Source organism: Urocitellus parryii, chromosome 5, assembly GCF_045843805.1.
Source record: "Urocitellus parryii isolate mUroPar1 chromosome 5, mUroPar1.hap1, whole genome shotgun sequence".
NCBI classification, from domain to species: Eukaryota; Metazoa; Chordata; class Mammalia; order Rodentia; family Sciuridae; genus Urocitellus; species Urocitellus parryii.
The window spans coordinates 68,538,353-68,553,968 of record NC_135535.1 but is presented as its reverse complement, the minus strand read 5'-3'; the positions used below and the strand labels follow the sequence as shown (position 1 = coordinate 68,553,968).

The 15,616-nt window shown below is 39.6% G+C and overlaps 1 protein-coding gene across 1 annotated transcript; it reads left to right on the top strand.

Annotated features, from left to right (window-relative positions):
- Nucleotides 1-2,768: 2,768 nt before the first annotated feature.
- Nucleotides 2,769-4,034, top strand: Pced1b (PC-esterase domain containing 1B). Its single transcript, XM_026400688.2, has one exon. It carries the CDS (start codon nucleotides 2,769-2,771, stop codon nucleotides 4,032-4,034), a length of 1,266 nt encoding a protein of 421 aa, XP_026256473.1.
- The last annotated feature ends 11,582 nt before the right edge of the window (nucleotides 4,035-15,616 follow it).

Genomic DNA, 15,616 nt, shown 5'->3' with positions numbered 1-15,616 from the left:
TGTATTTTTCTGATAGTAAAATTATTCTATGAAGATGAGGATGATGAACCAATATTCTCAACTATTTTACCTATTTTCATCTTTTAATTTTTTTTACTTTTAACCATTAAAACCACAAGTAGTATGACTTTTAAAAATTGAATTTGGCCAGGCACTGTGATAGAGGCCTGTGATCTCATCAACTAGGGAGACTAAAGCAGATGACCACAGGTTTGAAGCCAGCCTCAGCAATTTAGTGAGATGCTGTCTCAATTAAAAAAAAAAAAAAAAAAAAAAAAAAAAAAGACTGATATAGCTCAGTGATAAAGTGACCCAGGGTTCAATCCCCAAACCACAACCACCCCCCCAAAAAAAAAAATTGAATTTGTAATTGAATGATAACTGTCCATCTACACCTATTAAAATGTTTACTAATGCAAAAAATTTTACAACTGTCAAGCCTTAGTGGATTTTAATAGCTTCTGGCTAAGTATGTAAGTGGATGCCATGTTCCTCCCCAATCAGGATTTGTCAGCAGTGTTTCTCCCAGTCATTCCTGAAGACAGCCATAAGTGGCAGCTTGAAATAAACAATCCAAAGTTTTGAAGATGAGTTTCACAGCTTTTAACATTTTCAACCAATGTTTTAGAAAAGAAAACCTTTTTCTGTACTTTTTAGTTCAGCCCCTGTGGGCATGCAAATGAGACAGATGAACAGGAGTAAACTCAGAATTTTAGTTAATATTTATATGCAAAGAATGCACAGAAAAGAAGTGAAACTCAACACTTAGATTTGAGGATATATATATATATATATATATATATATATATATATAATTTTTAACAGAAAGCTGAAAAATGCACAGGCAAGAGTTAATGGAAGATAAGGACTACTTTATTTATGTAAGATCAAATAGTTGCCAATTTCCACAACCTGTCTGAAGTTAAGTGATTGAAAGAAGCTCTTCCTGGTTGAGGGGGAGGGGGTGTCACCTTCCTCAAAGGGAAATTTTTGCCCAGACTTCAGACAGATAAAGGGAGGTTGCTTGTGTGTGTGTGGGGGGGATCAGTTTATTAATTTAACAAATAAAAATAACAAGAAATTAAAAAGGGGACATGGTTATAGAATTTTCTGCATCTGTTTTTAGTGGAAAATATCCCTTACCAAAGGGTGTATTTTGGGGTGGCATATTCTGATCCTTTTTAAATGGAAAGCAAAGAATATAGCCACACCATAACTAAATTTTATCTTGATAAGTATTTTTCAGTCCTCCTGATAAGCAGCCACTTCCTTACTAAATAAACCTTTTAATATTTTCTGACCTTGTACACATAACTCTTTTCTGTTACTTGTTGCATTTCTTTTTAAGTTACAAAAAGCAATATAAAACTATAAAATATATTTTGAAAAAAGGTGGAAGGCAACTCACCCATAATTCTACTACTCTTACAAACTATGTTCTTACATATTTCCTTTCAATGTTATTGTTGAACCCACGATGCAAAGAAAAGACCACTGACTCCAATTTTAAGCCAAATTAAAGCAAGCTTATTTTGTGTACATGAGGGAGATGCTCAGCCACTGCCTTGCCTAAAAGCATGGCCAGAGGACACTGCCTAAGAGCAGGGAGGTTTTTATAACACAAAGTTACAAAGGTGGGTATATTGGGAACTTAGAGCTGACAGGGTTCTGGTAATAAGAGGGCAGACAGCAGGTTAATGATCTACATGGCTTAACATCTCAAGGTGGGGAGTAAATTCAGATTCCAACATCAGAATTAAGGAGGAGCAGCTGAGATCTCAGGGAGGGTTGTTATCTGGTCAGGGAGAGTCAGGCAGGGTAAGTTCAAAGCACAGGCAGGAATTCCAAGCAAGTTTAAAATATCAAAGTATGGTCAGGAGAAATAGAAATCTTAGTATTTTACAGTAAAACAGAAATGAATTTTTCATGACCTCATAACAAGATGGCTCCCAATCTTAAAATGGAATTAGGTGGGGTTCATCAGTTATCTATATCTATTTCACAGAATTGTAGTGATATGGGCACACAATGAATAATATAACTTTTTTTCAATAACATTGCATTACAAACATTCTCCATGTTCTTAACCTCAGTCCTCATATTATTTCATAGCTGCAAAGTTTGCCTAACTCTTCTCTAGTTGTTAGGCATCTTGTCTACATTTAGATCTTTTTTTTCCCCCTTGTACTAGGGATTGAACCTAGGGCCTAGCACATGCTAGGCAGGGGCTCTACCTCTGAGCTATATACCCAGCTCTTTTTAAAAAAATTTATTTTGAGACAAGGTCTCGCTAAATTGCTTAGACTGGCCTGGAGCTTTTGATCCTCCCGTTTCCTTCTCCCAATATCTGGGATTAGGAGTGTCCGGCTGCTTCCATGTTCTCATTGGGTCATCCCGCTGTTATCAGGGCAGGGCTGTTTGGAGTTGGCCTCTCCCTTCTGGGTGGAGCCTGAAACTCCTAGAACAATTTGCCTAGTTTAAGAGGTCAAGTCCCAGGCTAAAGGGCAGCCAGACCACCAAGGCTCCCAGATCTCTGTCATTGCTCTCTCCCCTTTTGGAGGCCCAGATTTGGTGGCGCTAGCCAGGCAGGCGCCCCAGGCGCACTTCCTCTGGGCAGAGGCCACGACTCCCAGGGCTTTTCCTTGTTTTCTTTGCTTTACCTGCCCTGGCAAGGGGTGAGTCCCTCCCAGCGCTCTCTCCTTCTGTCCTAGTAATCTGCAGCGTCACCCTGTGCAAAGGAAGGAAGTAAGCTGCGCTCCCCAGGCATCATGGGCCGTCTGCTGGCCTCCGAAGTACAGCAGCTGCTCCATAACAAATTTGTGATCATCCTGGGGGACTCCGTGCAGAGGGCCGTGTACAAAGACCTGGTGCTCCTGCTGCAGAAGGACTGCTTGCTCACTCCCAGCCAACTCAAGGCCAAGGGCGAACTGACCTTCGAACAGGACAAGCTGGTAAAAGGAGGTCAGCTGGGCCCCTTGCACAACGGTACCAACTACCGCGAGGTCCGCCAGTTTAGCTCAGATCACCATCTAGTGCGCTTTTACTTCCTCACGCGCGTGTACTCCAAGTACCTGGAGGCCATCTTGGAGGAACTCCAGTCCGGTGAGCATGCCCCGGACCTGATCATCATGAACTCCTGCCTCTGGGACGTCTCCAGGTATGGTCCGCATTCCTGGAACAGCTATCTGCAGAACCTGGAGAACCTGTTTGGGCGATTGGGCGAAGTTCTGCCTGAGTCTTGCCTCCTGGTGTGGAACACGGCCATGCCTGTGGGTAAGAAAATTACTGCACGCTTTCTGCCACGCAAGCCCCTGCCCTGGGCCATCCCTCTGCGAAGGATCGTGGTGCATGCCAACTTCTACAGCTCCATCAAGGCAAGTAATCATGGCTTCGATGTGCTAGACTTGCATTTCCACTTTCGTCATGCTTGGAATTGCCTGCAGTCAGATGGGGTGCACTGGAATGAGCACGCACACCGCCAGCTCTCCTACCTGCTGCTGACCCACGTGGCTGAGGCCTGGGGTGTGGAGCTACCCTGCCGCCCACCCGCACCCTTAGGCGAGCTGATCCAGGACGCTCCTGAGAGGCAGCCCCAGGCCAACCGAGATCAATTGGACTTATCTCTGTCCCCGCCCCTGCCTTCTCCCAGGCGTCGCCCCCTGCTCGAGACCCCACGGCCCCGCTTGCGCCCCCTACTGCCCCCTCCCGTTCCCCCACATCACATGTCACCCCCGTCCTGGCACTATCCCCAAGATTGCTACTTTTCCTCCGACCATGTTGTCCAGTCGGATCAATTCTATTTCCAATCAGATGTCCCCTCATCTACCCAGCCAGGATTTGCCTTCGAAGCTGACTTTAACTTTTGTTCCCCTCCACCTATGGCCAGCTTCTCACCCTGTTATCAGCAGCGGGCCCCAGTGGTGTACAGGGGTTTTTCCCGTTACCTAGTTCAAGGCCCCTATATGCCCTGGAGAGGGCAGCACAGACGATCAAAAAGAGGGGCCTCAGCCCACCCAGAGTCAAGGCGCCAGTAGGTCCACCTGAGGGCCTTCATTCTCCTGAAGGCGAATGGCGTGGATTGTTTTGACCCTTCCGTTATGTTGGCACAGGCCGCAATACACTGACCTTAAGCCTTAATAGTTAGTCCATGTTTGGGCACCTTTGTGTTCATAGCTATTACAGATTACAGGACGGAGACCCGTCTGACCCATATTTGTTTCTTACCTTGTCTTCTGCATGGGGTAGGGCAGGAGGGACCAAGCATTATTCCTATCTTCCCATCCCCTATTGCCATTTATTTTTTGTAAAAAATAAAATTGGTACACAGAAATTGTTTCACAAAATAGTTGTGGATTTGTGTGTGTGTGTGTGTAATTAATGGATGACTTTCCTTACAGTTTAAAAATTAGCTCTGTGAAAACAGGACACTGTTTACTGAAAAAGAATAGTTGTGGACTGGGGATATAGCTCAATCGGTAGAGTGCTTGCTTCGCATGCACAAGACCCTGGGTTCAATCCCCAGCGCCACACACAAACTAAAAAGAATAGTTGTGACATCTTCTTAGTGAACTGTTCAAAACTGGTTTGTTCAAAGTAAATTCTTCTGAGCAGTTCCATAAGAAATTTAACTTTTTTTTGTGATCATATTTTCCAGAGATTCTCAGAGAATCATTTAGAGTTAGGAAAACAAAAGTCATAAAACATAACCAACACTTAGCGAGAAAACTGAATACGAGAAAGATAAGTGACTTATTCCAAGTCGTTCAGACAACCATTATTCCACTAGTCTTTACTAGTTTACAGTGGTCTCCTTGGTCCTGAGGTTTGGAAGCTAATGTAAAACAAGCAGAAGTCCATCAAACGTAGTCTCACTATGCAAGTGGTGGCAAAGCCATCTCTGGGACCATAGCTGGAAGTCTATTACATATATGATGAATTATGCAAGCTAGAGGGGAAGGTATGATTGTGACGGTGTTATTCCCTTGAAGAGTCCTGATTTTCTTTTTTTTTTTTTTTTTTTCACTTAATATAACACAAATTTATTATAGTTCTGTGCGTCAGAAGTCTCACATGGGTCTCAATAATCTAAAATAAAGGTATTGGCAGGGATGTGCTCCTTTGAGGAGGTTCCAGGGGAGAATTGATTTGCTTGCCTTTTCTGGGTTTTAGGGCTGCCTGCACTCAGTAGTTTGTGGCCCCTTCCACCATCTTCAAAGTCAGCAATGATGGATTGAGTCCTCTTCACACTGCGTAGCTCTGACTGCCTCCCTGTCTTACTTTTAAGGACCCTTGTGATTACATTTGGTTCACCTGTATCCTCGCCCTAACATGTTTAGTGATACAACCTTAATTTTACTTATAAACTTAATTACCTTTCTTTGCATAATATATTCACAAGTTCAGGGGATTGAGATGTGGATACTTTTGGGGCAACCAGTCTTCTGCAATCACAGGTCTTTTCTGAAATGCAAATTAGAAAGAGAGTATGTCCTTTACCTAGAAATTTGGAGCCTAGAAAATCCTTCAGCTGACACTGACAGGATCTCTTTCCTCCTTCAAAGGTCATCTTGACTATCTTCCTACCTTGAACCCAAACAGGAGGAAGAATTCTTTCCTTTATTCTGCTCCTATAATTATTTATTTATTTATTTTTAATTTTTTGTTTTATTTTTTTTTTTTTTATGTTTTATTTTATTTTTTTTTTTTTTGCATTTTATTTATTTATTTATTTATTTTTTTCCCACTCTTTTTTTTTTTTTTATTGGTCGTTCATAACATTACATAGTTCATAATACATCATATTACACAGTTTGATTCACGTGGATTATGAACTCCCCCTTTTACCCCATATACAAATTGCTGTATCATATCAGTTTCCCTTCCATTGCTTGACTGATTTTCAAACTTAAGAAAATTAGATAAAAATAACCTGGGTTTTTCTTTTGCTTTTTTTTGTACCAGGGATTGAACTCAGGGGCCTTAACCACTGAGCCATATCACCAGCCCCTTTTTATATCTTATTTAGAGATAGGGTCTCCTTGAGTTACTTAGAGCCTCGCTAAGTTGCTGAGGCTGGCAACTCAGTGGTCCTCTTGCCTCTGAGGTTACAAGCATGGGCCACTGTGCCTGACAATAAGCTGTTCTTAATGACCATGTAATTACTATCATGGAATAAAACTACAAGTTGGGACAACCCAGTCCACAGATCCCTTCTCCTTCAATTCTGATGGGTGCCTACCATGGCTGTCACTCTGTTTTGTAGAAATGTTAACATCACTAAGATTGTTTAAATGCTAGACCCCTTGTCCATAGGACCAGTGAAATGTTAATATTTAAATAAAATAGTCAAAAATAGGATGTTTTACTGAATTGATTCGACTGATTTGTCAGTCTCCAATACCACTACCCCTAAATTTGATAAGAGTGAGGAAATGTTAGTCTGCAAAAATGAAGATCATGAAGTCACAAGAGATGGATGATATCAGGTAGTGATGGAAGAAAAACACAGTGGCTCTTAACCCTCTAAAGGAACATGTGATTCCTGGAGAACAGGGCCTTGATCTCTACCTTTGTGTATAAAATAGTAGAAGTGCTGAGCACTTACCAGTTATTTTTCAGTGAATTAGGATGTAAAGCGGTAGCTTATAAATATGTTGATGATTGTCTAAGAGATCATGTAAGTTGGCATTTAGTCTCTGTAGCCCCTCTGAAGGAATACTGCTAAAACAGCATGAGGATGGTGGCTCTTCAGGACCCTGGAAAGAATGTTCCAGCAAGTTCAAGAAAGAGAGACATGCTTGGCCATGTAAATGTTCTTGTGCACTAGACTGTTCGATACAGTAACATCGGCCCTCAAGATGGGCCAGTTGCCTTCCTTGGGTTCACACTTCTCAAGCAGCATTTAGCTGCTGATCTGAATAAATTGAAGCACTTAGTACTTGTATTTCCAGAAATACGCCAATAAGTTGGTTACTAGCTCTCTCATGAGTTAGGTTAGCACGTGCTAATCCTCCATAATCAGAACATGCCTGATAAATCAAGGAAAATGAGTTTTTAGATATTCAGTGGTGAGAACCATACATGATGATCTACTGTTTTATGGATTAAATTGAGCCACTTACTCAACAACAGTTCTTCTTTTCTCAGGTGGGTAGGAATTCAGGTAGATTTGGAATGCAGGGACAATCTTCCTTCACAGGTGTATTAACTTCATATGGCTGCTGTAAAAAAAGCCAAGAATGTGATAACACACATTTAGCCAGGAGTGATGGTGCACCCTTGTAATCCTAGCTACTCAAGAGTCTGAGGAAGGAGGATCATAAGTTTCAAGGCCAGCCTGGGGAACTTAGTAAGACCCTGCTCAAAATAAAATTTAAAAAGAGGGGGAATAACTCAGTGGTAGAGTACTCCTGGATCCAATTCTCCATAGCATTAAAAAAAAAAAAAAAAAAGGAAAAGGAAAAAAGTTATCTGTCTCTCACAGTTTAGGAGGTCAGAAGTCTGAAACCCATTACTCCAAAATAAAATTCTTACTTTACCTATGCTGTAGTACCTGACCAGACTTCTTTCTGCCCTGCAATGTTATCTTCTGAAACTCTCTTCATTATTCTTAAAGCTTTACCTAAGTCACCCTGAGTGGCTACCCTTCCCCACTTTCCTGGGCCCAACCCCCTAGCCACTGGAGTCAGAGCCTGATAGCACATTCAGTGGATGCTTACATTTAATTTCATACGTATGTTGGCCTTTCTTTCAGTCTAAAGCTTTCTTTGCCCATTTTTTGCTATTGTCATCTTGTTCCTTAAAATCCAGAAACCTAGCAATGCAATCAAGCTATTGTCTGATAAAAAGAGCTAAAATTATTCAGCATTGATGAGAGAATTTATTTCTCTATTGTTCGGACTTAGAATGCAGGGCTCATTTGGCCCAAACTGCAGCCTCAAGAAATGGCAGCACTCAGAGCTTTTCATACTTGACTCGTCTCAAGTTTTCCGGAAAAAGAAAAACAGAAGTAAAATTAATGATTAAGTTGATATTAAGCAAGCAGTGTACGTTTCTCACAAGATTCTAGAAAACTATTATACCAAAGACCAAAACTTTAAAGCTATAACTGTATTTTTCCATAAGTATGAAGAAAGCAAGGCCCAGCATTTGAAAATAAGTGCTGGGCCTTGCTTTCTTCATACTTATGGAAAAAGGAGCACCATCAGCCCCTCCTTCACTAGTCAGCCATGGAGCTCTCTGCAGTAATATTCACATTAAATGCTGGAGCTGTGCAAAGGGGTAGGTGTCTTTGACAACTGTATGTTCTTGAATTCTGCAAAGGTAAGTTGTTTTGAAAACAGATAATTAAAACTTATGTCAGAGCCAGGCACAGGTGCTTGCTTGTAGTCCTAGCTACTTAGGGAGGCTGAGGCAGGTGGATGGCTGAGCACAGGGGTTCAAGACAACCCTGGACAACCTTGTCTCAACCAAGGGGTGGGGAGAAAAAGGACTTACTATTGTTTTAAACTATTATATATTTATTTCTATAAATTCTAGAAACACTATTCTTATCCTCACAGCTTCATGAAGGATTTCTATCACTGCATGCTTAATAAGACTTTACCACTTTTTTTAATATTTATTTTTTAGTTGTAGGTGGACACAATACCTTTATTTTATTTTTATGTGATGCTGAGGATCGAACCCAGTGCCTCACGCATGCTAGGCAAGCACTCTACCTAAGCCACAACCCCAGCCCAAGACTTTACCTCTTAAAGAACCATCTCCTGAAACATGTCCCTCTGAACCATAATTCTCTCTATATATGTACTCTAAGTGCAAGGATGTTTGCAAAATGAGTCATTCCATAATAGCCCAATATGGGAATTCACAGTGAAGCTCTGAATGGTTCTGCATAAAATCACTTGATTAAATTGCGAAGTCCAGAATTAGGGGACTGGGGATACAGCTCAGTTGGTAGAGTGCTTGCCTCACATGGACAAAACCCTGGGTTCAATCTCCAACACCACAAAAATAAATAAGTGAGTAAAAGAATAAACAGGATGCTGAAGCCATGCAGATAGTCATTCGATAATATCACCCCCTTCCAACATCTAAGGACAACATTGTTAGGTGCCAGATTCTGATCCCAAGGAAAAGGTCTTAGAAGAACAAGGGCGCCAGCAAGAACTGCCATGGCAAGTCAGACATGTGATGCAGAAGCAACGACCAGTCTGTGTCCTCTGACAACGCCTCCTCCAGACAGCTGCCTTCCTTTGGGCTGCAGTCATGACACCTCCAAACCAGCGGACACATGGCTGCCTTAGTGTCATCGCTTCTCATGTCTGTGTCTAAATAGCATTGGTTGAGTTTTGCTGTACGTTTTAATCTTATATTTCATCTTGGCAACTATATCACACTACCACGTTGACCTTCCCCTAATCATCCTCTCTAACCCCAGCCTCTCCAGGCCCTGAGGCAGTGATTACCAATGGTATTTAGCATCAGAATCTCCTGGTGGGCTTGCTCAAACTCCATTGCTACACAGACACCACCCCCAAGCTTCAATCCAGTATGTTCAGAGTGGGACCCTAAAATTTGCATCTCTAGGAAGTACTTTTTCAGAAGATAAGGATCATACTTTGAAAACCACTAATCTAAGAGTTTTTTGGTTTGGATTGGTTTGTTTGGTTGGTTTTTCCCCTCAAATAAACATATAAAAACTATAGAAAAACCTAAATTTAGGTTATGGCAGGTATTCCCACTCATGTAGTCATAATCTAGATTTAACCATTGTTAACATTTTACCATATTATTTCTTTTTGAAAGTGTTTTTGTTGTTGTTTGCACCTGGCATTGAACCCAGGGGTGCTTAATCACTGAGCCATATCCCCAGTCCCTTTTATTTTTTATCTGGAGAAAGGGTCTCACTAAGTTGCTTAGGGATACACTAAGTTGCTGAGGCTGGCTTTGAACTTGTGATCCTCCTGCCTCGGCCTTCCAAGCTACAGGCATGCACCACCATGACCAGCTTTTGAAGTATTTAAAGTAAACTATTTCATAATATTCCATCTATAAATACTTTGTGGGAAGTAAGGATATTTTCCTGGATAACTAGAAGATTAGTATGATGTAATTTGCTGATATCATTTGATACCCAGTCCCCAAAATGTTTTCTACAGCTATTCCAACTGAGATCCATTGAGGAATCACACATTGCATTATTTGTTGAAATCTCTTTTAAACTAGAAGAGAACCCAGCACACGATATTTTCTTTTTAAGACATCCACTTGCTAAAAAGACTTGTCCTATTGAAAGTTTCATTTTTTGAATTTGTCTAATAATTTCTTCATGGTATCATTTAACTTTTACTTTATCTCCTGGTGTTTCCTATAAAGTGAATGTTAGATCCAAGAGCTCAATTATATTCAAATGAAACACTTTTGGTAGGATACTTTATAGTTGAGGTAGTATCATGAGAGTATCAGTGTATCACGATAGGAGGGACATACACTGGTTTCCCAGTGTTAGATGCTAATATTTAACATGGGGAGACAGCTGGGATCCTACATTTTAAAGTTAGGGTTCCACATGTGCAACCAGCAAGTATCCTGTGGGATGATACAATGGTGCCATGTAAATTTCCCAACTCCTTCTCAATCTTTCACTTATTGATTTTGGAACCCATTAATAATTCTAGCTTGAAAAAACATGATATCATTAGGGATGGGAAAACTGTGATTTTCCTCATGTTATCATTACTTGCACTCTCTCTCCCACTTCCCATCCTTGTACTGGGGATTAAATTGAGGGGCACTCTACTACTAAGCTGTTAGTTACATCTCTGACACTTTTTGTTTTTTATTTTGAGATACAGTTTTGCTAAATTGCCAAGGCTGACTTCAAACTTGCAATCCTTCTGCCTCAGCCTCCCAAATCCCTGGGGCTACAGATGTATACCACCATGCCCAGCATCTTGTACGTTGTAGGTAGGTCTTTTTTGTTTTGTTTTGTTTTGTTTGTAAGATTTTTCCCCCCCATCACCCAGAGCTATCTGGTCATCCTAAGACATACCCCCTCACCTCTTATGGAAAAGCCTGGCTGTCATGAAGCATGACAATGAGTATAACTGGACCCCCCCCCCCCACACACACACACATACACACACACCCAGCACACATACACAATTGGCTGGGGCTTTACCAACAAGGACCCAGGTACATGAAAAGAGACGTGACACTGGTATCTGAAATGTGGTTCTAGATAAAAACAGGTCTTTGAAACAACCCAAGGACCCCATCTCTCAACACTGAGAAATAAGCTCAGAGCTAGACTAATAGCAAAGATATAGACTGAGTGGAGACGAACCTATAGATACATAAGTGGTCTTGTTTCTAAGATGAGAAGGAGACAATGGTTGATGGTTAGGTAAAACTTTATAAAATGAATCCAAAGTCCAGTTGACAATGGACATTAAGAGTGGAAAAAACTTCCTTTGCTTGTGAACTCATCTTCATTGTGAGATGATGCCTTTCCTAATCAAACAATAAATGTTTACATATTAAAATGAGGGTATTTATGTATCCATGTGAGTTGGCAAATGATGTACATATAATATATATTATATACAAATGTATATTTATCAATAAAAATGTTTATTTTGTATTAAGCAAGCATTACATTTCGTGGCTAAAGATTTAGATAAGAAAGCCGTATTATATAAGAGTATTCAAGGAGATTACTACTAGGGTGAATTATTACTAGGTAAATCCTTAATACCATATTCTCAAATCTTCCCAATGAAATACTTCTAATGAGAAAGAGACTGAACTTACATATGTCTGCCTATAAGAGTCTAACTCAAAATTAAATTTATTTCAAGCCCTATATTAAAATATTAACTGAATTTCTAGGTTCATTTTACATAGTATCACTTTTTTATAAATAATAATAATACTCTTCAAGAGAATGAGTAAAGTCAATGCTACAAAAATACAGTGGGATTCAAGTAAAATATGAAGGATGAGAGAATCTACCTCATAGGATGATTATGGACATCAACTGAGCCAGTGTTTACAAAGCCCTTAGAATTGTGATCAGTGCATAGTTAGTACTATAAAAATATTAGTTAAGTAAAATGAAAGCTGTATTCCATATTTATCCTATTGTTTTAGCTACCACCTTGAAATCACCCCCCAGGGTTTGTAACTCAGTTGGAATATGATTTTAATTTATAAAGATATAATTATGGTTGCAGTAGAAGAAAAGAGAGAATGCAAGTATTCCTTAGGGAAAGGGTGGAAGACTGGAGGGAAATGGCATGAAGCTCAGAGTGTTGGCAGAGGGTAGCCACAATGGCCAGGCTGGTAAGGCAGACATTTAACACCTTGGACCACTGGCCACAGACCCAGTGCAAGGCACTAAGGACCATGGAATGAATAAACATTTATTGAGATGATATGGTACAGTATCTCTTAGACTACTGTCACCACAGTCACCTCAGGTATTCGTTAAAAATGCAGAGTGTGGGGCTGGGGATGTGGCTCAGTGGTAGAGCACTTGCCTAGCATGTGTGAGGCACTGGGTTTAATCCTCAGCACCCCGTAAAAATAAAATAAAGGTATTGTAGCCATCTATAGCTAAAAGTGATTTTTTAAAAAATGCAGAGTATGCAGCCCCACCCTGGATAGAGTTAGAATCACCAGGCATGGGCCCAGGAATCAGGATGTTAGACAATCTCCAAATCCTTATGTAACTAGAATGTGAAGGTCATTGTAAAGTGCATTGCTCAGTGTTAATGCCCTTTTCTCTTTACAAAGATAAATTTTAAAATAATAGTTTTTACAACATTAAAAAACATATCTTTTTTATCACGTTAGAATAGCCTAGAATTTTTGCCTGAGAGAAAATTTAGCAATCACTGAGTTCAATAATTTCTAAGTCTGGTGTCACATTATAGTGACCTGGACAGTTAAAATAACAACAATACACAAGGCCCATTCCAAAACAATTAAACTGGAAATTCCAGAGGCAAAAAATCTGAACATAAGTGTATGTAAAATTCTTCAAATATTTATACTGTGTAGTCAGGATTAAGAATCAATTAATCTACTTCAACTCTTTTATTTTGTAGATTAAGAATCTGAGGAAGGAGAAATTAAATACTATAACTTACGTGGTAGAGCTTTCTTCAAAAAGGTAATCATGCAAGACACACTCATTATGCACTAGTGTAGTATTTCTCAAAATAATGATCCATTATGGAATTGTGAAAGTATTTCAGTGCTTCCTGATCAGAATTCTTTAAATACTGTATTGGAACAGAATAAGAAATATCAAATTTAAATCAAGTAGTAATGATATTCCATGGGATGTTCATATATGTGTGTGCAATGTGTGCATGTACTCTGACCAAAACTAAAATTTAATTATTATGATGGATTATTATAGAATAAAGCTCTGGAATATCATTGAAATTCTAATATCTGAGCTGGTGCAATGGTGCACACCTGTACTCTCAATTACCTGGGAAGCTGAGGCACAAAGCTTACCTGAGCCCACAGGTTTGGTGTCAGCCTGGGTAACATAAAGTGGCCCCATCTCAAAAAAAAAAAAAATATATATATATATATATTAATAAAAATAAAAAAATAAACTCAAAAAAGATAAGACATGGTAGGGGATGCACAGGCCTTGGGTTTATTGAATCTATGCCCTTTATTGGTCATAGGCGTTAGTGTAAGAACCTTAAATTCTTGATGGTTCAAATACCTAAACTTTGAAATGAAAATAATAATACCCACTTCATGGGATTATTAGTTTTAAATGGCATGTGTAAAACACTTAGCATGTATGGGACACAGTAATTAGTCAATAAATACAAACAATTAAAAATGCATCCATGATCTAGCTTCTGCAAAGAAAAGAACTAAAAACATACCAGGATTAGAACAGTCCTTAGAGGGATGTATATTCTTGAGTTCAATGATTATTTTAGAATGACAATAGCTAAAATAATTGCTTTAACAGGCAACATATTTAAAAAAACATTTTTCTATTTTCATATAATTGGAAATTTTGGTGCTACAGAGTTACTTGCTTATCTTGAAGACAAAACATTACACTTTTTTTGTTGTTGTTAAGAATGGCCTGTCATGGGGCTAGAGTTGTGGCTCAGTGGAGGAGTGCTTGCCTCATATGGGTGAGGCACTGGGTTCAATTCTCAGCACCGCATATAAATAAATAAAATAAAGGTCCAACAACTAAAAAAAAAAAAAGAATGGCCTATGTCAGTATGACAGTGGTCATTTGGATATTATGACTCATTTAGTTTCATTCTTAGTTTCTCTCTAGAAAGAAAGACAATTGTTCAACAGCTGCATGGAAAAAAAAATGATTTGTATTCATTCTGGGTGGCTAGATCCCAAATAAAATGAAAACTTTTAGTTGTTTACCTAAGAACACCTTTCTCTTTTTCACATACCAGAATTCTTCTTGTTCAGATCCTGTGAATGTCTATAGAGGAGTTTCTGGCACAGCTCTCCATGTTTAATAGAGACCTCCTCAATCAGGTATGAACTCCCCACACTCATCCATTGTTCCACCTCAGTTTTGGACAAATGCTCTAGCTATTCCCAAATAACAATGTGCCTGGGATGCTTAACATTGTATGGCAGCTGATTATAAACCTCTGTTTTATTTCTCTTATTCCTTCCTACGAAGGCATATAGTTGTTCTAGAATGTCATTTGTATATATGCATATACTTATATAATATATATACATATATATAAATACATATGCATATATATATATACACACATATAAAAGACTACGATTATATGTTTAAAGTACAAAAACGTATCGGATTCAACACTGTAGATTTAGAGATGAATCAAACATTAACCTTGTCATCAGGAGCTTTGAATATAATAGAGACGATATGGCACAAATAACTCCAGTCCAAAAGAAAACTCAGAAAGGCAGGAAAGAGAGACAGCAGCAGCACTACAGGAGTTCAGGGGAGCAGAGAGAACATGCATCCCAGATGCAGGAACAGTGCAGACAGGGGCAAAGGAGGCCTGTGAGCTGCCTTCTGAAAACTGGACAAGATTTTCCTCTGCTAACATGAGGTAGCCTTGAGAACATAAGCAAGGATCCAGAAATAGGTAGCAAAGCATGCCCAGTCACTGTCCAATTTTCTGTTGTTAATAACAGGATGCCACAGACTGGGTAACTGATAAGGAAAACAGGGTTATTTGAGCCCATGATTCTGGTCCAAGGTCAAGGTGCCCTATCTGGGGATGGCCTTCTTGCTAGCAGAGTCCTGAGATTGCATGGGGTGTTATATGGTGAGTTGGGGACCATGTGTGTATGTGTTTGTATATGTGAGCCTCTCCTGTTGCCTCTCTTCTTATAAAGCCATCAGATTCCATCTTAAGAGCTCCACCCTAATGACTTTATCTAATTTTAACCACCTCCTAAAATCGCCACCTCTTAGTACCCCACAATAGGGATTAAACTTCAACATGAGTTTTGGGAGGGGACAAAGTTCATTCCAACTATAGAACTCAGGGATCATGGAAGAGGTGACTTTGACCAGAGCACATAGCCCATGAAGGAAAGTAGAGGTCAA

Coding starts and splice junctions, on each gene's coding strand:
- Pced1b (XM_026400688.2), top strand. CDS start 2,769: ATGGGCCGTCTGCTGGCCTCCGAAGTACAGCAGCTGCTCCATAACAAA.